The following is a 21,818-nucleotide window of genomic DNA, read 5'->3' as shown; positions in this document are numbered from 1 at the left end:
GCATGTGTGTAAAGTTTTGGCATTAAGTTGTCCACAAATGTTTGTCTTAGTGCTTAAAAGAAAGTTGTACGCTTTTTAGTCGGAAAGAAGCTTTGCTTTGCCTCTTCTACGTGGATTTTCTATTGTTGGTAAGTTTTTAAGGATTCCCAAAGTCTAAAAAGCTACACATAAAAAATGCCTTCTTTTTTCTTTGTAAACAAATCCTTTTCAGATCATCTTTCAAAATATCTTGTTCAATTTGATGATTTTTGGGAACATTTTTGGTGGACTATGAACCACGATTAAAAAAAATAAAACCGTGTGTGGGTATTTAGATCTATCACACGGCAGATTATGTGGGGCTGAAATTTTATGGATCGATAAATCTCAAGGTCCTTCGTTCATATGTTAACTTTTAGTCCAATTGAAATTGACTATGTTGAAAAACAAAGCATGAAAAAAATCCAAGATTACAAAAAGGGTGCATGGACAAACCCACTTTCAAGAGTAGATGGAATGATGAAATTTAATATATATGCCACTTATTAAGATCATTTCCTAGATATCCAATTGCCAGAATTACCTCGTTACTCTTCTAAATGGCTGAACAACTACACCCATTCACTTTTTTTGTTTGTGGGTTGCCAACCACTTTAGTTTTCAATATAAAATTAAACATCACATTGCAAGAAAATATATCTTCATTGGTAATACATATTGTTTTCTTCTTCTTTTTTTTGGGTTGGGGGGGGAGCTATTCCCCATCATTATGCTTAGTAAAGTACAACACTTCATTATTTGTCATATAGCAGACAAAGAATCTCATTGGTATAATTTCAACTTAAAATGAATGACTAGAGGAAATAGCTAAACTTACAAAAGATGACATTTTGTAATTTATATTCATCTCCATTTGATATCATTTTGGTAATTTTACTAAAACTTTGAATCATAGTTTGAACAACTTTTCTTATTTATTTTGGATTAAAATTTAACCATTGAGATGACTGTGGGGTCCTCTATCACATGGACTAACCCATGTACGGGCAAACGATAAATAGTGAAGTGTTATGCTTCACTAGGCATAGTGATGCACTGAAACCTACAAAGACCTTTTTTTATTTAATTGTATGTGTGGCAATTTAATTTTATATCAGGTAGATCCACGACAGAAGCTATCTACTTATTGAGGAGGCTCATGAAAAGATATAGAAATAGCAAGAAAGATCACCATATGGTCTTTATCGATCTGGAAATAGCCTATGATCAATTCCCTAGAGATCTAATCCAACATATTCTAGTGAAGAGAGGGGTGTCAAGTAAATATGTTGATGTCATTAAAGATATGTATGAGGGCATGGTAACTAGTGTGAGATCTGTGAGAGGTCAGGGTAGGGAATTTCTAATTACGATTGGATTACATCAGGGTTCAGTTTTAAGTCCTTACTTTTTTGTGCCTATCATGAACGATATAACCAAAAGCATTCAAGACGAGGTCTCATGGTGTATGCTCTTCGTCGATGATATCGTTTTGGTGGATGAGACAAAAGAAGAGATTAACTCTAAGTTAGAGCTTTGGAGGTCAACCTTAGAAACAAAAGACTTTAAGATTAGTAGAACAAAGACGGAGTATATGATGTGTAATTATAGTCACACTATGATGGATTCTCATATGGTGCAAATTGAGGAAAGAGAGATACCGCAAAGTGACTATTTTAGATATCTATGATCAACCATAAATAAAGAAGGTGACATAGAGGATGATGTTTCACAGAGAATTAAAGTGGGATGGATGAAGTGGAGAGGTGCATCTGGAGTGCTATGTGATCGATGTATTCCTTTAAAGCTTAAAGAAAAGTTCTATAGGATTGTTGTTCGCTTAGTCATGATGTATGGGGTAGAATGTTGGACAGTTAAGAATTGTCATATTGATAAGCTTTGTATAACAGAGATGAAGATGTTAAGATGGATGTGTGAAAAAACAAGAAAAGATAAAGTACGGAATGAACATATAAGAGAGGACTTGAGAGCTGCCCCGATCAATGACAAGCTCTGAGAGAGTCGTTTAAGATAGTATGATCATACTCAATGGAGGCCTAGGAATGCCCCAATAAGGAGGAGTGATATGATCCCGATTGAATGAGCTAAAAGAGCTAGGAGCAAACCTAAAATGACCATAGGAGGAGTGGTGAGGAAGGACATGCATAGTCTAGGTCTAATACCAGTATGACTTCGGACAAACCCTATTAGAGGGCAAGGATCCATGTTGTAAACCCCATTTAGCTGAGATTCTCCCTAAGTATTGGGTTGTGCCTCTTTCCTCTAACTATCGTTCATCTTTCATTTTTCTATTTATTTCCTATTTTTCATTTCTTATCTCTTTCCCCATCCCTTTTTTCTCATATTTTATTTCTCTCGTTTGTTGTTTTTGTTATATGTGTGGCAATTCCATGAGAGGGCTCTTACATGAAAACATAGTATCTGTTGCTCGATCAATATCAAAAATGGGATTCATTCCAATAAAAGATGAGGTTGGCCACTAATTGCATTTCAATCAGATGTTAATAAATTACCTACTAATGTAAGGAGCCACTCCTCATATTTAAAATTTTGACAATAATGTAATTTTTTTTTTGGGGGGGGGGGGGAGGGGAAGGTGGACTTTGTAAAGGGAACCAATGGTTATCTTTGCTTCTTTTTTTTTTTTTTTGATGAAATGGTTATCCTTGCTTGATTGGTGCTTCTAATGACTAATTCATCTTCTCTTAAAGCAAAACCACTTTATTTATTCTAAACTAAAAAGGGGGTGGGAAAGGAAGGGCTTGAAAGTCTACTTCCTTTGAGTGCAAGAAGCTACCAAAACCTTTTTCTTCTCCTTTATGAAAGAAGGGTAGGGAGGGATGATGTTTCCTTCTCTTAGATGTGGGAAAGTGTTACATGTTGCTTAAAGTTTGACCTTGATGACATTTGCATCATATATATACTATGTGGGTGGCTTACACTCGTGAAAAGGGTTATGGACCCCTATGTCTCATGATTTTCCATCAATTAACCACTAAGGAAGCCTTTCTATCAACCTCTCAAAGCTTTGAACTGGAAAGGTGTGGGGGAGGGGTCTTGCTGAGACCAACAATGAGATTAGAGAGAGAGATATTTACAACTGGGTCCATTGGTTGATATAGGAACACTTGCCTCAAAAATGAAGGATATTTATTGAATCATGGTTCTTCACTACATAGCTATTATTGGAGAGATGGTAAAAAGGCACCAGGTCCTTGTAGCTGGAAAACTTTTCCATGAAGAAGGAACCAACTATATGTGATGCTGTTGCATCAAACAATCTTCATTGAGAGAGAGAGAGAGAGAGAGAGTAAAATGAAGGAAAGAGATCTAAAGATCTCTAAAAGTGGGAGGAGAGGTTGGGAGGGATGAGTTCACTTGAGCTTTTTTAAAGTAGAAATGAATTATTATGGTGTCATGCTTAAGATGTGGGTATGATAAAGACAAAAGCAAAGAGGTTCCTAAGGAAATTCCTTAATAGCCAAAGAACCTTTCTTTGCAACCTTTCATTTTTTTTAAATAATAAAAAAGGTTGAAATGGAAGAATTTTTTAACTGTTTGATGGCTTTGATGGTTCATCTAAATTTCAAAACTAGGAAACTTCTTTTTATTTTAATTGAGAAATGCTTATCCATGACTCTATACCACCCTTTAGCTCCTTGAGTACTATGATCAAGGTCTAGCTCAGGCTAGGACTTAAGAAGGGCTAGTGAAAGCAATTGGGCTATCTTGATTTTAATGTTGTATTGGTGTAAACACTTCATTCTGTCATCTTAGAGGCATGTATAGCAATGATGAACGAATATCTTTGGATAGTGTACAATTTTGTATATAGATTTTAATGTCTTGAGTAACTCTCAACTAATGTTTTAAATCATCTCAAAATGATCAAGAGAGATAACCTTGATAAATTGATAAAATACTTCTAAAAAGGTTGATCGAATCAATGATAGGTTAAACAACCTTAAAATTGGTCCAAACTTTGTGATTAAGTGACTTTTAACGTTGTTTAAATCGTTGTATTAAAAAATATTTTATAACGAGTTGTTTGCCCATTATAAATTATAAAAAAAATTCTATTTTGCAAACATGTGAGATCTACTTTCAAATGGATTTGTCAAAATATCTTTTGTTAGAAGGAATATTTTTGTTTATACATTATTTGATAGTATTTGGGAAAAAAAATTTTCCATTGCATTGTGAATCACTCAATTTTATGGTTTAAAAGTTATAATTTTTAAAGATTTTAAAGTGAAAAAGATAGCTTCCCTTGATTCAAAAGTTGGGCAACAGGGATATGCCATTTATTTTAGGGTGCGTTTGTTTGTAACCTAGAAGTGATTTAGGGTATGTTTCATAAGACTTTTATGTTATTGGTTATTTTAGACCATTATCTTTTGTATTTTATTTTTTATATTTTTTCCATTAATACTTGAATTTATATCATATTTTTATTCTTAGGTTTTGTGAATTCAGGATTTTTCTTTTTTCTTTTTGTGTTGTATATGTCATTTTATGTAAGTTTTTATGTCATTTTGATCTTAAATCAATAGAGCAGTTATGTTTATGAATGTTAATCATGCTAATAAGTTTTTAATATTTATATTATTTGTATTATTTTTGCATAATTATATTCTAGGAAAATAGGATATTTTTAATGCACAAATGTTCAAATATTTTTACTTTTATTTTTTAAGATGTTTTATATATCTAAATGATAAACAAGTTAGAATATATTATTCTTCTATTTCATAAATTTTCCTAAATTTATTTTGAACATTTTTCAGTCATTCATTCGCATGCATGTGATATTAAGGTTTTTATTTTCTATATTGCTGACAAATACTAGTTTAAATTATTTTATTTTCTATTATTATGGTGTAATGTTTTAATTAATTAGATTAGATTATGTATACTAACCTTTGTGTTGTTTCAAGCGTAGAGGTAAGTCTTCTTGCTTTCCTCTATTTAAATTTCTTGTATATTTTTTATTTTTATTTGTATATTTTATATGTGGATAATGATATTGTTGTAATTTAGAATATTTATTATTTAATAAAATGTCAAAGAAATAGGAGGAAAAAAATCCCTGCCAAGCTGCATGTAGTAGCACCTAAACACAGGACTGCTCAAAATGACCGCCCCTCCCTTGAAATGAATCCCCCCCCCCCCCGATTGATGCCCCTACGTGGGCTTTCATTGGCCCCATTGTACAAGGACCATTCAGCTTGGCAGTGATCTTCCTGTCCTAAATAGGAAAATCGAATTAACTGGGTGGACAAAGATGTCTATTACCTCTTTGGTCTGCAACCTTACTTGAACCCGATCTCATGATTAGATCGGTTCAAATGGAGTCATATTTGAGTGATAGACGCTAATCTAGATGGCGACTCTTTGCTGTTTCTCTCATAAGAGGAGGATAAAAGATTCTCTTCGAGATGACGGAGAAAAATTCCATTGTACGTGATTCAGTCATGCTAGTTGGGATCTGGTCATGCTAGTTGATTCAGTCAACTTGGCAATTGGCGAAGCCAAAACCTGATTGACCAAGTCCGTTTAGCCTCTATTTAAGCTCCCACTTAGTTGAGTCAACTTGAGATCAAGATCAAGATAAATGGAGTCCAGCTTGATCCAGTCATGGAAGACGAACTCAGTCGAAACTGTAGGTTTCAACCGAGTTGTCTCGGTTTCACAGCTTATCGAGACGAGATAATAGTCGCATTTATATTCGATCAGGATTGCTTAAATTTGATTCAAGATGTTGTCTTGGAAAAAATACCAAACTTTGACCGTGATATGGTCAAAACCTAGGAAATCTTGATTTTTGGCTGGTCAAAACCAATGTTGGCACCGAATTCTTGATCATTGGATACAGTGTGTCAGGTTTTGATCATTGGCAAAGCGTCAGATTTGCCATTGAGCTTTTTGTGGTAGTGGGGTGGATGTACACACGATTGTGTGTTTGACATTAAGCCTGTGTGAGTATCCCTGAGACAGTATAGTATAGTTAGTACAGTAATCATCAAAGACCGTCTAGGAAAGATTTTTTTTTTTTTTAAATACATCGATTCACCCCCTCTCAATGTTGAAGCCGATTCAACACTTCTGGTAGACTTAGAAAAACCTTGTTTTTCCATCAATATTATCACCCAATGCTCCATAATAAAAGAATTAAACTTTTTTGTAGTTTTCTTCTTAATCATTAATTAGACATTTTTTGTAGTTATACCATTAGATTGGAATATTTCCAATTCTTTAGTTATGAAATGGAGAAATCATGAGGCAATAGGATTCCAATCGAACTACAATGAAAGAGTCTAATGCCCACTCTCATGAATTCACGTGGAAGCTCTACAAGAATCGGATATTCTTATGAGGACAAATACATCATTTTAGTAAAAGTATAGGGTTATAATCGTCAAAGGAAAAAATAAAACTTATAAAGGATAAAGGAAAATGGTCGGTTTCGGTCACGGTCACTCGCTCCGGAAGTCCACATAGAAAAAGTTTTTAGAAACCACAAAATTCGAAGCTTCGCTTTTCAAAAGCGAGGTGTTGCTGCCACGTAATGATAGAGAGGTCCATTTCTCACTGGATCAAAGAATGAGAAGGGGTGGGGGGTTTACCCTGTAATTAAATATAAATACAAGGATGTTTTCGTAAAATCATTCTACAAGAAACAAGAAAACAAGCGGCAATTAATGCAAAAAGTTGTCCTTTCTCTCTCTCTCAGTCCATCTTTTGTTTTTTTTGTTTTTTTTTTTTAATTTTGATTTCTCGGTCACCGGAAAAGGAAATAACTAAAGCTGCACGCGTCTTCTGGGTTCCTATTTTACCATTACATTGGTCATAATTATTATAGACCATAACAGTCGTCTGCCATATAAAAAACTAGGTCCCACATAAATGACTGACAAGTGATTAATCTTTGCCGTTCGATCTCCGCATTGTGGGACCTCCCAGTAAACTACAAAAACATTTTGCATGTAAGACACGTGTCAAAAAGTAATAAAACTCCCGTTAGAAAGGGTAGAGAGAGAGAGAGAGAGAGAGAAAGCGTGCGTTATCAGAAAGAGGAGTTTGAATGATTTCGTTTTTGCCGACTTCATAAAGGCTTAAAAAGTAGCGAAAAAGCTGAGAGAGAAAAAATTTCCAGCAGATTTTTTAGAAAATATTAAAAAATAAAAATAAAAATTTGGAGAGAGAGAGAGATGTGGTCCGTAGAAGTAGAGAGTGGCTATACCTGGTCCAGAGGTAGATGTTGCGTGTAGAAAGTATTTATTTGGTTGAAGATAATGAGTTGAATTAGGGTCCACTTTGGGAAAGCTTAGACCTTGGCTGATGATCAGTTATTTAGAATCTTTAACCATGGGGTTTATAGGATATTTTTATATGTAGTTTTTTTTAAAGATTTATAAATATGGGTGAGGGTTTTCTCAGCGGCCTACTTAGAGAGAGAGAGGTGCTAGTGTACTCCGGCGGTTCAAAAAACCTTTTTTGAGTAAGAAGAGGTTAAGGTTATGGTTGTTTTATATGTAAGAAGAAAAAAGGGATGAATATTGAAGGCAACATAGTAAAAATTTTAAGGTTTTCTTTAGTTGTAGATTGAACTTCTAATCTATGGATTGTATATGAGTTGTAAAAATTAATTCAGTGTGTTACATATATATATATATATATATATATATATATATATATATATATGGACTCTAGCAAAAATTGAATGAATCTTTATGACTCTAGCTAGGTTTCATGATTTAATAACTCAACTCGAACGAGCTTGGTTTGCCAACTATGTTTTATACTCTTTGGAGAAAAGTTTCCTATGGGGGAGTGTAATGCCCATGCCGACACAGTGGAAGGCAGGAATGACTATCCCACCCCTAATGAAAGACGAAAATTTCACCTCCCATGATGCTTCTATGTGAGTTCTCTATGGACCACACTCCCCCATAGAGAACTCTTGCTTATACTCTTTTTACAAGGAAAATGATCGATCCTAACCATTTTAAATTGGTGGTCTCATCTCCTTCTACTTTCAACAAACCTATCATTAGTGAAGCAATGGGCATTTGAACCATTTTGCCTGATTGCATTTCTGAGGGCTTCAACAACTTGATTATGAAATTTGATAATTAAGTTGTTGTATCTTATCTACATTGGATTGTCATTCAATAACCATTGAAGATTAGATTAATTTGGGATGGTGTATTGCATATTTCTTTATATTTTGTTACTTGTAATTTTCAGTTTATTCTGAGGGAGATTAATAGTATTACTGACTCCCTAGCTAAGAGAGTGTTATCAATATCATGCACGATGATTTGTCCTTTTCCAATTCATGGATTATGGAGATGTATCATGCTCCATCTATGAGTCTTGCTAGTCTTGAATAAATTCCCCAATCCCCATTCCGGGGTTTGGGGGTTCTTGCACGAAAAAAAAAAAAAAAAAACCCAAAACATATTCTTGTACCTTAATGTTTTGATCAATTAATGGCCATTACAAATATTCTACTATGGTGGTTCTAAAAAGGGGTCCATGGACTTTACTCCTAGTCCTTGGGTCTACTCCATCACAACCTCCATGAAACAATCTTTCCTCTCTAGGTGACGCAAATTTTCATTTTTGCTTTTCAAATCAGAACCTTTCTTACTTTCTTTATTAATTCTTTAATAATAATAGTAAGAGGAGAGAACGAGACGAAGAAGAAAAGGGGTTCACACTCCATGCTTTACGGTCTCACCTTAAAAAGCTAACATTGAAACACTAATGGTAAACATTAACTAGTCAATATAAAATTGTACTAGCGTAAGACCACTTCCCATAACCATTGGATCATAACGAATTATACTGACATAGATAAAGATTATTCCAATCCAACCATCATAAATCAAGGTCTCACATGAAGATGTCAGACCAATGACGTAGTACCATAGTCAATCCATTATTAGTCTTTCTCTTTCTCTTGCTCTCTCTAAAAAGTTGAAAGGAGAAGTAGCAGAAGAAGAAAAGGAGAGCAGGTGGCTTTACCCAGAAATCCTCGCAACCAACCACACAGAGAGAGAGAGAGAGCAGTGGAGAACTTAAAAAGGTGATAATCCTAATTTTAATTTCACATAAGCCCTCTTTATCATCTCTGCTTTCTTTCTTTTTAGAGTTTAGAGGGTAGAGAGTGTAATTTTGGTTTTCAGTTAGGATATTTCTGTAAAATCAGGGACTTTGGAACGGTAGTTTTTTGGGGCTTTTAACACTATTATGGGTTTTTGTAGTTTTGTTATAATGAAAAGGGGGACGAGACGAAGTTTTATCTTTTTTTTTTTAGGTTGAGAATGTGAGAAGATGAGAAAAGACGAGATAGAGAGAGAGAGAGAGAGAGAGAGAGAGAGAGAGAGAGTTTATGTGAAGGAGGGGATCTCATGGTTCCCTTTCGCGATTTGAATTCTCTCTGCTTTCCTGTCTCTGTGTGCGTGTAGTCTGTGTAGCAGTGTGAGAGAGATAGAGGAAGAGAGAGAGAGATGGATAGAGAAAGAAGAGAGATCCGATGATTTTTATGTTAAGAGGGGATGAATTTTCCATGAAAGTGCGAATTTGTCCATTGGGAAGTATTCACACCTGCCCAAGGTCCTACTACGAAGCCCACTTGTCGTGGGTTCGAAGGAGGTGAGACAGAGAGAGGAAGAGAGATGAGATATATACTGTTATTGATTAAAAAGAAGAAGAAGCTGACCCAGTTTGTGATTTGTGTATGAGATGTCTCTAAAGCTCTTACTGGAATTGAAGGATTTTAACTACGGCTGGTGATAGAGAAGCCTGAATTTTGGTGGGTTTCTGATTGCTGTGTGCCTTGTTCTCTATTAGGTTTTTTGAGAAATTCGTAGAAGTTGAAGCAGCAGAGAACCCATCATGAGAGCTGGTTTGAGTACAATCCAGCAGACATTAACCCCAGAGGCGGCGAGTGTTCTGAACCACTCAATCGCCGAAGCAGCTCGTCGGAATCACGGCCAAACCACACCACTCCATGTCGCTGCAACACTTTTGGCCTCTCCATCTGGGTACCTTCGACAAGCCTGCATTCGATCTCACCCAAACTCTTCTCACCCACTCCAATGCAGAGCACTCGAACTTTGTTTCAGTGTCGCCCTCGAGCGTCTCCCTTCAGCCCAGAACCTCTCCCCTGGTATTGACCCCCCAATCTCTAATGCTCTCATGGCTGCTCTCAAGCGAGCTCAAGCCCATCAACGCAGAGGCTGCCCAGAGCAGCAGCAACAACCCCTTTTAGCCGTAAAGGTGGAGCTTGAACAGCTCATTGTTTCGATCCTTGATGACCCAAGTGTGAGCCGAGTCATGAGAGAGGCTAGCTTTTCCAGCCCTGCTGTCAAAGCCACCATAGAACAGTCTCTGAATGCTTCAAGCTCCATTAATTCATCTACAATTGGCGGCGGATTGGGGTTCCGCCCTGCACAAACGGCGAATAGGAATCTGTATCTGAATCCCAGGTTGCAGCAGCAGCAGCAGCAGGGGAGTTCACCTCAATCTGGACTGCAGAGAAGCGAAGAGGTGAAGAAGGCTTTCGATATTCTATTGAGAGCAAAGAAGAGGAACCCAATTTTCGTAGGTGAATCTGAGCTTGACTCTGTGGTGAGAGAGCTTTTGCAGAGGATTGAGAGGAGAGAGGTAGGGGATGGGCCTCTCAGAAATGTTCAGGTGATCTCTTTGGATAAGGATTTTTCTTTGGATAGGACCCAGATCCCTATGAAGCTTAAAGAGTTGGAAGTTTTGGTGGAGACCAAAATCAGTAACAGTAACAGCAGCGACGGAGGTGGTGTGATTCTTGATTTGGGTGACCTGAAATGGCTTGTGGAACAACCGACTGGGCTTGGTGTTCCTGGTTCTACGCAGATACAGCAGCAGATTGTATCGGAAACTGGGAGAGTTGCAGTTGCAGAGATGGCTAAGCTATTGGCTAGATTCAATGAGAGGTGTGGGGACCGGTTGTGGTTAATCGGAACGGCGACTTGCGAGACCTACCTGAGGTGCCAGGTTTATCATCCTTCAATGGAGAATGATTGGGATCTGCAGGCTGTTCCAATTACGGCGAGAAATCCGCATCCGGGCTTGTTTCCAAGGTGCAGTCACATTCCTCAATTCAGTAATTATCGAATTATCCAGTTTCAAAGTTAATATTGATGTTGTTTAGAGCTTCATTTTCATAGCAACTCTTCTAAGAAAAGGTGAAATTAGTTCCATTGCATTTTCTGTGATATTGATGAACTCATCTTATACACAGTAATTGTGGATTTTGGAAATTTGTATACTGAAATTGTGTTGATACTTGTAAGATGTACACTTCCAAGATTGAAAGCTTCGTGGGATTGTTATTAAATTTCCAAGTTTGTTGATGTAGTTCTTGTTTATGGGTCTATTCCACCTAGTCTCCTGTAAAACTTTCCCCTCCCTGGATATGGAACAGAGACTAACCCTGTTACGTTGACTATAAGCCCAATGCTTAATATGGGCAGGGAAGCCACAATATTTAAATTCTGTGATATTTTTGGCATTTTCAGGCTTGGAGGCAATGGGATTTTGAGCAGCTCAGTTGAGTCTCTCTCCCCACTGAAGAGCTTCCCTCCTGCACCACTTGCTCTTGCAAGACGCTCATCTGAGAATGTCGATCCGGCCAGACGGATGAGCTGTTGTCCACAATGTATGGAGAATTATGAGCAAGAGCTAGCTAAACTTGTAGCAAAGCAGTTTGAGAAATCTTCCTCTGAAGCAAAACCGGAAGCAACCCGGTCGTCATTACCACCATGGTTGCAGATGGCGAAACCGGACATTGTCAAGGATCAGATGCAGGTATTCTGATGGAACCTCATTTCTGTTTTCTGAATTGCAAATTCAAAATATCAAAATAGTTTTTAACTAAATCAATCCATGTCTTACGTTTTATTTTCATGGGTATTACAGGCCAAGGATCAAGAACTGATGTGGAAGCAGAAAACTCAAGAATTGCAGAAGAAATGGACTGATACTTGCTTGCATCTTCATCCCAGTTTTCATCAAAGTATCAGCTCTGATAGAATTGCTCCATCTGCTCTCTCAATGACATCCTTGTACAATCCTAACCTGCTCCAACGTCAACCTTTCCAATCCAAGTTATCACTGACCAGAAGTCTGGGAGGAACACTGCTAATGAACCAAAGTCAACCGCCAAACCAACATTCAGAACGGGTGGTGACTCCACCTGAAAGTCCTGTAAGGACAGACCTTGCACTTGGGCGGCCAAAGATTTCTGAGAATTCACCAGAGAAAAACCACAATGAGCGCATCAAGGACTTCGCTGGCTGCATCTCTTCACAACAGCAAGACAATTTCTCAGATTGGCAGAAGGACAAAGCAATTAGCCCATTGGATGCCGATTCATTCAAGAGGCTTTTTAAGGGGTTAACAGAGAAGGTAGGGTGGCAACCGGAGGCAGCATCTGCAGTGGCTACAACTGTTACCCAGTGCAAATCAGGCAACAATAAACGGCGTGGTGGTGGGGCAAGGGGTGAAACATGGTTATTGTTTGTGGGTCCAGATAGGGTTGGCAAGAAGAAGATGGCTTCAGCCCTTTCGGAGCTGGTATGGGGTTCCAATCCAGTCACTATCCATATCGGTTCAAAGTCTAGTGATGAAGAGGAATTGGATAAGAATTTCCGTGGGAAGACTGTATTGGATCGAATAGCAGAAACTGTTCGGAGGAACCCCTTCTCTCTAATTTTGCTTGAGGACATCGATCAAGCAGATATGCTTGTCCATGGGGGAGTTAAACGGGCAATGGAACGAGGTCGGCTTGCAGATTCTCATGGCCGTGAGGTCAGCCTTGGGAACACAATCTTCATCTTAACAGCCAGTTGGTTGCCGGAAAATCTGAAGAACTTGTCAAATTGTATACCAGTTGATGAAGAGAAGCTTGCATCTGTGGCTGGTGGTGATTGGCAGTTAAAATTATCAGTCTCTAAAAAAACTAGCAAGCGCCAGGCTGATTGGCTGCGTAATGATGACCGACTTACGAAGTCTAGGAAAGAATCAGGTCCAGGTCTATCATTTGATCTGAATGAAGCAGCTAATGCTGAAGATGACGGAAGAGAAGGGTCACGCAATTCAAGCGACCTTACTGTGGAGCATGAAAATGGAAGAAGCCTTGTGAATGTGCAGTCTTCCACAACAACAGCTTCACTTCAGCTGCGGTCTTCCATAACACCATTGTCTTATGAGCTACTCAATTTTGTTGATGAAGCCATTGCTTTCAAACCCGTCGACTTTGGTCCACTTCGGAGCAAGATTGCCAGCATCATAGCCTCACAATTTGCAGCCATTGTCGGGGATAGCTGGTCAATTGAAGTAGATACTGAGACACTGGAGAAGATTGTGAGTGGTGTTTGGTTCAGCCAGACTCAAGTGATGGACTGGGCAGATAAGGTTTTGGTACCAAGCTTTCACCAGATGAAAACTAGCCTATCCTCAGCTGCAATTTCTGATGACAATGCCATTATTCGGCTTGTCTCAGTTAGGGACTCAGAGAGACATTGTAGTGAGGAATGTCTGCCCGATAAGATCACAGTGGTCGTCGACAACGGGCTGTGAAGATCAGAGGGAATTACGATGACTGCGAATTCCCATTTCTGGCTGGTGGGTAGAGATGTAAATATGGTCAACCGGTATAGAGGAAAATTGCTACAATGGAAGAGGGGGTTAAAGAAACGGTTAGAACAGAAGAGCTTGGGAGTTGAGACAGTAATAGAATCTCAATTTTTATAATTTTACCTTCTTTAATTTGCTTCTGCCATTTATAATTATTCATATTAATTACCTGGAGAATGAGATCAATAAGATGAGGCACCTCACCTCTCCACTTTGCTCATATTGCATTGTATAGAGAGAGAGAGAGAAGGAAATTAAATTTTTGTATTTTTAAAGTAAATTGTAGATTGTGTGAATGGTTTATGCAATTTAAGTTTATTTAATTTCTTTTAGTTTCTTTTGCTGGTGATCAGGTCATAGAAAGAGAGTTTGCTGACATGTTTCTTGGAGACTCAAGAAACATGCCATTCTTCCTTTTTTGACAATTCAGAATCTAGGCAACCCCAAAAGAAGAGCTTTTGCAGTGAAAGAAAAGCTAATCTAGATGTCTCATGAGTACCTTTTTTTTAAGTGTTAGTTTATCCGTTTAGAATATATCTCAGACCTTTTTGTAATATGAGTCGGAGCAAACCCCAAAGGAGTTTGAAAGGTTACTACTACTACTACTACTACTCTTACTTTTGATTCTTAATGCTTTGTGACAAAGCCATCTTTGCAAGACAAGTCTTTTGCACCCTTGCTTTCTACATGAAAGAATCTCTCTTTCTTTACAGAATTATTCTTAGCTAATTAGCCTCATTAGATATATATAAAATAGGGCATATCCAGTGCACACAAGGTTTCTGACCATTAAGTCGCAATGGAACAACTTTTTACCATACATTAATCAACTATTTTTAGGTAAAATTAGATGTGGGTTAGAATACTATCAGTTAAATTCCAATCTAATACTGTTGAATTGCATCTCTCCTTTTCAATAATAACACTTTTTGTGATAATTATACATTTAATCATACTTATTTACTTAGATTATTGTGATTAAGAAAGCGCGTAAAGGATCGACAAGTGTGCATTTTATCAAAGAAAAAAAAAAAAAAAAAAACAAGTATATGTGTGTGTGAACAATCAAACAACTATGGAATATTAAGGGGTGGTTAGTTAATGTAAAACCAAATGATTCAATATGTATTGGTCCATAGTTTTGACCACTAGTGTTAGTAATTTTCAAAATCCAAACCCACCAAAATTGGCCTGTGTTGGGCCTAATAAGGAACTTGAAAATGAAATCCATGGTTCCTCCTTTGCTTCTCTCTCTCTTCTTGAATTGCTTGCTGATCTTTGAAGGCAAATAATAAAAAATAAAAATAAAAAAAGACTCAAAAGGTGAGGAAAGGTGATCCACGTGGCAATTTGTCTGATTGCGGAGACAAGCATTATGGGGAGGTAGAGGAAGAGATAGAGAAGAGAAAAAGGCAAAGAAGAAGTTGGAGAACGGAAGTGTTTGGCTTTTCTAAGATAAAAGAGAAAAGGGAAGGGAAGTAGGAAGAATAAGGGAAAGAAAGGAAAAAAGAGAGAAAAAGAGCACTAGCTTCAAGAAGGTTTTTAATATATAAAGCTAATAAGTAGTAATTAAAAGGCAACCCAACACACCACTCTTCTCTTCGTGAGTCTTCTCTTCAGTCTTCACCTTCCCCCACTTACAATCTTACATGAATGATGATTATTATTACGCAAAGCAAGCACAGCAGAGACCTTTTTGCAGACTTAAAAGTGTGGCAGCCCACAGACTCATCTGAGTTTTAGATTTTAAAAAAAAAAAATTCCCTTTTTAAGGCTCTCTATGTAAATGTTAATGTTATTATACCCCACTGTGGGAGAGGTTGAGAGTGGTTGGTTTCTCAATCAACCATATCACCCTTTTCATCATCTTTCTCACTTTCTCTCTTTATAGCTTATTCCAAACAAATAATAGAGGATAGATACATCAAAAGAATGATCTTTTGTTATTAAAACATATGGAGAGCATGTTTGTCTTAAAAGGTGTGGAAGATAAAAACAAAAACAAGGATGATCATGGTTATAAAAACAACTTAGTGACATTTTCCCAAAATTTTGTGTGTTTACAACAATTGGAAAATAAGGTTTTTTAACTTAATTTATTTTTTTGTAAAACCTGGTGATTCGATCGAGTCAAGCCTCATTAGGGTAAGTCATTTTTGTTTTCCTTGTTATTCTAAAATCTTCCTTCTTCCCCTTCTTCCTCGAATGAAGAGGGGCATAGACTATGATTACTTCACAAGTGAAGGAAAAAACAAAAAAAAAAAGAGAACCAGTATTGAAGATACCGAACAAAAATTTTAAGATTAAACCTAAATCACAGCTGGTCCATGCCCTCTTGTTTCGTTTAGTTACAAGGGGAATTAAAGTGAAGGGAAGTAAAATTTTCACACTTGAAGTAGAAATTTTTGTAATTATTACTTCATATCATTATAACTTCAAATCATTCTAAATTTAGTTATTAAATCTCACTTTACTTTGCATCCATTTTCTTTTGGCTTAAAAAGTAAAATAAAAATTACATGTAAAATATATCATAACTAAATATGGTAAGAAATTTAAGTAGTTTATACAATCACATGCGATAATGATTAAAAAAATTTCTTTTTTAGGTTTAAAAATTTGTCATTTCCCTTCCCTTTGATAATAAGTACATAAGACAGTCGATCCGGGGGCTTGCCCTGATGGTTCGCTACTCCCTTGAGAGAACTGTGTCAGGCACTTGATCGGTGGTTCAAGTCTCCTTAGTGACATCTAGTCCACATTTAATTGCTTTCCAAGAAGTGGAGCCTGTGGGTCCCCTCATTGCCTCATTGTGGGGTCCTGTTGAGGTTGATGGCCGGTGGGCCCTTGAATTGCACCCAAAAAAAAGGTACATAGGACACAACAAATGCTAAGCTAGCAGGATATACGCACCGCTCACATGTTGTAAGCTAGTGGGCAACATCAATGGACGTGTGATACAGGACATCATATATGATGGATATGTTCAAAAAGGAAAAAAGAAAGAGATAAACACAACGAGTGCTAGCTTGCAGTATACCGACGTGTGCCCAACATTTTCTCATATAATAATGTAAAATTACATAAATTGAATGGTTATATACATCTATTGAATTGATAAATCTCCTATTGTCACTCTCACTACTCAATCCCATGGTCACAAAATCATTCAACCCTATACTTATTAATGTAAGAGTCTGGTTAGAAAGATAGGTTGTTGGACAGTTGGACTACTTGGACATGGACAAGAAGAAACCCACCAAAAAAGACAAATTAAAATTTTCATTTGTTATGAATTGTGATCAGATCGATCAATGCAAAATACTTTTTAAGGGTCCATTTCAATTTCAATTTCATACCTACCATGCATGTGATCTCATTTAACCTCTCTTATATCAATTTGTATAAACTCCCCAACCCATTTGCCTTTGCCCCCACGAACTCCAGGGTTTGAAAATTGTGTATTCAATCATCAATGCACTTTAAAGTAAAGGCCATGGGGTCTCCATTTCAAGCCCCACACCAACTGACCCGACCAACACTATCCTATTCAAATCTAAACTGAACCCACTATTTATGAAGTGGTCTTCTTTGCATCTCTTTTAAGATAATTAATTTTTTTTCTTTTCTCAATGACTTTCATTTTACTTCAAGTAGATCTCTTTTAGGTAGTCCTTTCTGTGATTCAAATCCATAACGTGATGTTCAATTCTGATAACCAAATGTTAGGTATTTGATCGATACGTCAAAAGCTCCAGAATTGATAGAACGCATTAAATCAAGCCCTTTAACCTATTTTACACTAGGGTGGCTCAATCTAACACTTATACAATAGATCGAACCTCATTAGACACATAACAATTTCGATCTTGGGGTTTTAAGGACCAATTTATGTAATCAATCGGCTTCACCATCCCCACCTCCAAACCCGCGACAAAAACCAACTGGACCAACCGAATTGATACCCCTACTTAAAAGGTATCCCTCACCACCCTCCCTCCCAAACAAGCTTTCTCTTGATTATACATTTCGGTTTAAGATTATGATGTTTGACTTAGTTATTAGCTTCTAGAATATTGATTGTTTTTCCCTTCTTTTTTTTTTTTTTGGCTTTCCCTATTAAAGTTTATTATTAACCTTGAAGGTTTGAAAACATTCTCTGATTATTTGAATCAAAACAAACATAATATAGAGAGATAATTACAACAACAAAAAAAAAAACCCCTTTTGCTTCAATCATCTCTAAAAAAAAATTATAAGGAAGGAATTCTTTCTCCCATTAATTAATGTTGTGCACAAAAGTTTCCATCCATTGTGTTCTTTTAGTAGGGTTTGATATATTTTGTTCTCAACTTTAACTTTAATTAAAGAGATATAGATGAGGGGAGGGGAGGATTCAAAGATAAGGGCTTGTTTGGAAATTTGCAAAGGGAAGAAAGTTCTCTCTTACCACATCCAAGAAAAAACTCCAATTGATTTGTCTGAAAGCAGAAAGGAAAGTTGTTGGCAGTTTTTTTTTCTTTTTTTCTTCTCTAAGACTCCAACCCCACACCACCTTTACACCTTTATACTTCACCCTGTCAAATCAACCTTTTTGGAATAAATACAAAACGCAACCACTCTCTCCTTTCTTTCCCCCAACCTTTTCAAAGAAGAAAGAAAAATTAAATTTAGAATAGAAGAACAAGATATGATCACACTAGTCTTCTTCTATCTTTTCTTCAAAGCTACACCACACAACACAATGTCCCATTCATATTTCATACACCCTAACCTAACAGGCACCTCTCTCTCTCTCTCTCTCTCTCTCTCTCTCTCTCTCTCTCTCTCATATAAAGTTTCATAGGCAGGTTGTGGCAAGTGGGAAATCATAAATCCATGAAAAAGTTCCAGTGTTTCCTCACTGGTGTACACTGGATAAATAGAAAGCAATGTATGCCATAGTCCAATAAACAAGTGACACATGTGGATCTTAAGAGCACAAGTCTTTTGACTTATCCATGGGTTTGGGTATTTGGGTCCTTTGCAAAACTTTCTACCAAAAACAAAAAAAGTCCTTTGCAAAAGTTTGTTTTGAGTGTCTTGTTTAAATGGTTAAGAGTTAAGACCCACAAATATTGAAGTTCTTAGCTAGCTATTTAATTGGGTCTATTAAATCCACAAATCATCTTCTTAATTATCTTTTTTTTTTTTTTTTTGGTAAATAAAAAAACAAATTGTTAGATGATGGATTCATTAATATGGAGAGCTTTTTTTTAATATGAGATTTTTTTGTACTTGGTACTTTCTGGCTCTCTTATCGATTCTTGTATATTCTTCTCACATAATAAATAGTGGGATTCACGTCGATACTCTCTCTTTATTCTGACAATGTGGATCTTATGTGAATCTCATATGGATGATACCACTTTATAATCATTCATTAGTGTAGTGTGAAAATTATTTCTTACATTGCTAGTGTAGGAAACCCTCTCCTATATATATAAAGCTTTTTTTTTTTTTTTTTTAATCTTAATTAACACTTGCCATATGAAAACTTAATTTGGGGGGCGTCAAAATTTAAAGATTGATAATGATCATCAAGGATTATCTGCTCACGCTCACGTATTGTTGAATTGGAATTGTCATTGTTGCCAACATAGTGAGCAACACACTAACACTATGTGTAGCTGATTGTAAGGGTATTGATGTAATATCTTTTCATATGTTCTAATATAATGCTACTTGTATTAAAGCTCAAACTATGAGGGGCAATCTAGTAATTAATCTATCTAACATAAATCCTAGTTTTCCTATAAATACTAGCTGGAGGCAGCAGTCTAGGTATTCCAAACTTGATACACAGGGTATAATGCTTTAAGCAACCTATTGCTTAAACCATAAACTCTAACACTGATCACTTGTGTGTAGCATGGGCAGAGCGGACATATGGCAGTAAGTATCAGAGCAGGTACAAAGTCAGTCAACAATCAGTGAAATGGTAGTCTGAGAGAGACCAGATTGCATAGCTGGGTATCTATACAAGTACATAGGTAGTGTTACTGATTAGTTGAATAGTGTACAGAGTGCAGTGGCAGTACAGAGTGATGGTCTGACATTGAATTAACAGAGCTGGAAGCTTTAGACAATGTCCGAACCCGAGTGAGTTTGTAGTGACTGGGACGTGTTGGAATTGTTAGTAAAGTGCTAGGCAAATGAGTCAACTTCAGAGCCAATTTGGACAAGCCAATTGGCAGAATTGGTAAATAAATTGTATATAAGAAGTGTAGAATGTCAAGTCTTCTTTCCAAGGTAATTGGAATTGCGTCAATCCGACTCCAGATGGGGGAGATCGAAACGGTCGTTTCCATATGATCACTCACTCATATAGGCCGGCCCAGGTGTTCAACAAAATTCTTGAGTAAGGTGTGCCACTCACTCAATTCTTGATCATGTGGGCCTCACTGTCGATGTCAGCATGTTGCTAACATGGCATGATGATGATGTGTCAGATGACATGTATAGCTCTGGTGTGGTGACATGTCAGTAGTAACTGACATGGTAAGGTGACAGCACCTAACGATGTGGCAGTACAGCTAGCTGCACAAGTGGTAGCAGGATGGAGTTACAACACATAGTCATAGGGCCATGGACAAGGTTGCACTACAGCGCAGGAGCTGCAGCCAAAGGTTGCATGCATGCATGGCATAACAAAAGGGTCGTTGGTAGCATAGCTCAAGCCTCAAGGGTTGTGCGCCAACCAAGCGGCCACAACTATCTATTGCGCACGCGAGACACACATTTGTGTGATGAATGGCAAGTTCCAGAATCATAGCAGCCATCAGATTCGAATCAATCGAGATTGATCCAAATCACACGCGGCTTAGTTCAAATTCAAGAAGGCATTGACAATAATTTTGTCAAGATACTGGCGCGAGTCTTTTTGGAGGGGAGCAAGAATTCTCCATGTGCAGGGTTGCACCGATGCAGTGCTCTGATTCAATGTAGTATGAGTACAATGCGTTAATTGGTTCGATTCCATCTCGAGAGCTTACAAAGCACCACACATCTGATGTGAATCGAATGGTTGATTTGACCTCCCACCCATCTTGAAGGCGCTATCCCGTGTGTCACGAGTCTACGATGGGCCTTCAATATGTTCCATTTGATTCAGCTTGAGCCACCTTGCTATCCCTTGGTTTCATCAGTAACATAGCGTCGATCGGATGGACAAGATGACACCCACACTTTTTAGAGGCCGATCTAACGGCTTGGAGCTATTCCGCAAACCGTACACGTAAACGAATGGCCATAGCCATGCGTCAAACTTTCCCCTTGTCACCAAATGTATCAAAATACCCATAATGCCCCTGAATCTTTGGGAAGCCTTAACTTTGCATCCCAAATCCAAATTGAGTGATTTCACTAGCAAAATCACCACAAAAGAGAGGAGAACATTACTGAAGGAAGAGAGAGAGAGAGAGAGAGCTTTGGAGGTGGTCCTGCTAGGAGTGTCAACCAGTCGGGCTCGGTCGGGCCTAGTCGGGCCTGGACGGGCTCGATTGGTATCAGGCTACTATAATTGGACTGTGGGCATGTTTAACTCTAAACGGGCTTTAACCGGGCTCTAAACGATGCAACCACATAGTTATCGAAATGTTATCTCTCTATAAAAATAAAAATAAAAAAGCACAAAACCGATGTGAACTAGAGTAGCAAGCTATTTTTCAAAATCACTGCCCATGCATGAAAATCGATGTAGAGCACCTGAGTTCATTACTCATAGAGTTTTTGTATGGAATTTAGTGCAACTGTGTTCTTGTCCTCTTTAAAAGTATCCAACTATGGTAGCCTAGAATGAATCTTCTCCATAGCTATGCAAAACTTCACCAATAAATTTTTTGTGTACTTCAAAATTGTATGTTTAAAGTTTTAATCCTGAGAACAGAAACCAGAATCAAATGCTTTTGGCGTCCTAATGGCTTGGGTTTGGACGGGCTAGAAGGTCGGGCTTCGGCCGGGGTAGTACTCGATCGGTCCAGTAGGGCGCCCGACAGACTAGGACCTCACATCGGAACCGCCTGTTACTATATATGTAGGGCCTGGAATTGACA

General features: G+C 37.5%; 1 protein-coding gene across 3 annotated transcripts; it reads left to right on the top strand.

Moving 5' to 3' along the window:
- Window positions 1–3,330: 3,330 nt before the first annotated feature.
- Window positions 3,331–13,945, top strand: LOC122658243 (protein SUPPRESSOR OF MAX2 1-like). 3 transcript variants are annotated; one of them, XM_043853161.1, is made up of 4 exons: window positions 3,331–3,349; window positions 9,572–11,168; window positions 11,607–11,895; window positions 12,007–13,945. In XM_043853161.1, exons 2-4 carry the CDS (start codon window positions 9,946–9,948, stop codon window positions 13,666–13,668), a joined length of 3,174 nt encoding a protein of 1,057 aa, XP_043709096.1. In that variant the 5' UTR covers window positions 3,331–3,349; window positions 9,572–9,945; the 3' UTR covers window positions 13,669–13,945. The 3 variants fall into 3 exon arrangements, with proteins under 3 accessions (XP_043709096.1, XP_043709094.1, XP_043709095.1); XM_043853160.1 differs by lacking the exon at window positions 3,331–3,349 and adding an exon at window positions 9,383–9,435; XM_043853159.1 differs by lacking the exon at window positions 3,331–3,349 and having other exon boundaries at window positions 9,337–11,168.
- The last annotated feature ends 7,873 nt before the right edge of the window (window positions 13,946–21,818 follow it).

The sequence above is a fragment of the Telopea speciosissima genome, chromosome 4 (genome assembly GCF_018873765.1).
Source record: "Telopea speciosissima isolate NSW1024214 ecotype Mountain lineage chromosome 4, Tspe_v1, whole genome shotgun sequence".
NCBI lineage: Eukaryota > Viridiplantae > Streptophyta > Magnoliopsida > Proteales > Proteaceae > Telopea > Telopea speciosissima.
Note: the sequence above shows the minus strand (reverse complement) of the source record. Positions and strands in the feature narration are given on the sequence as shown.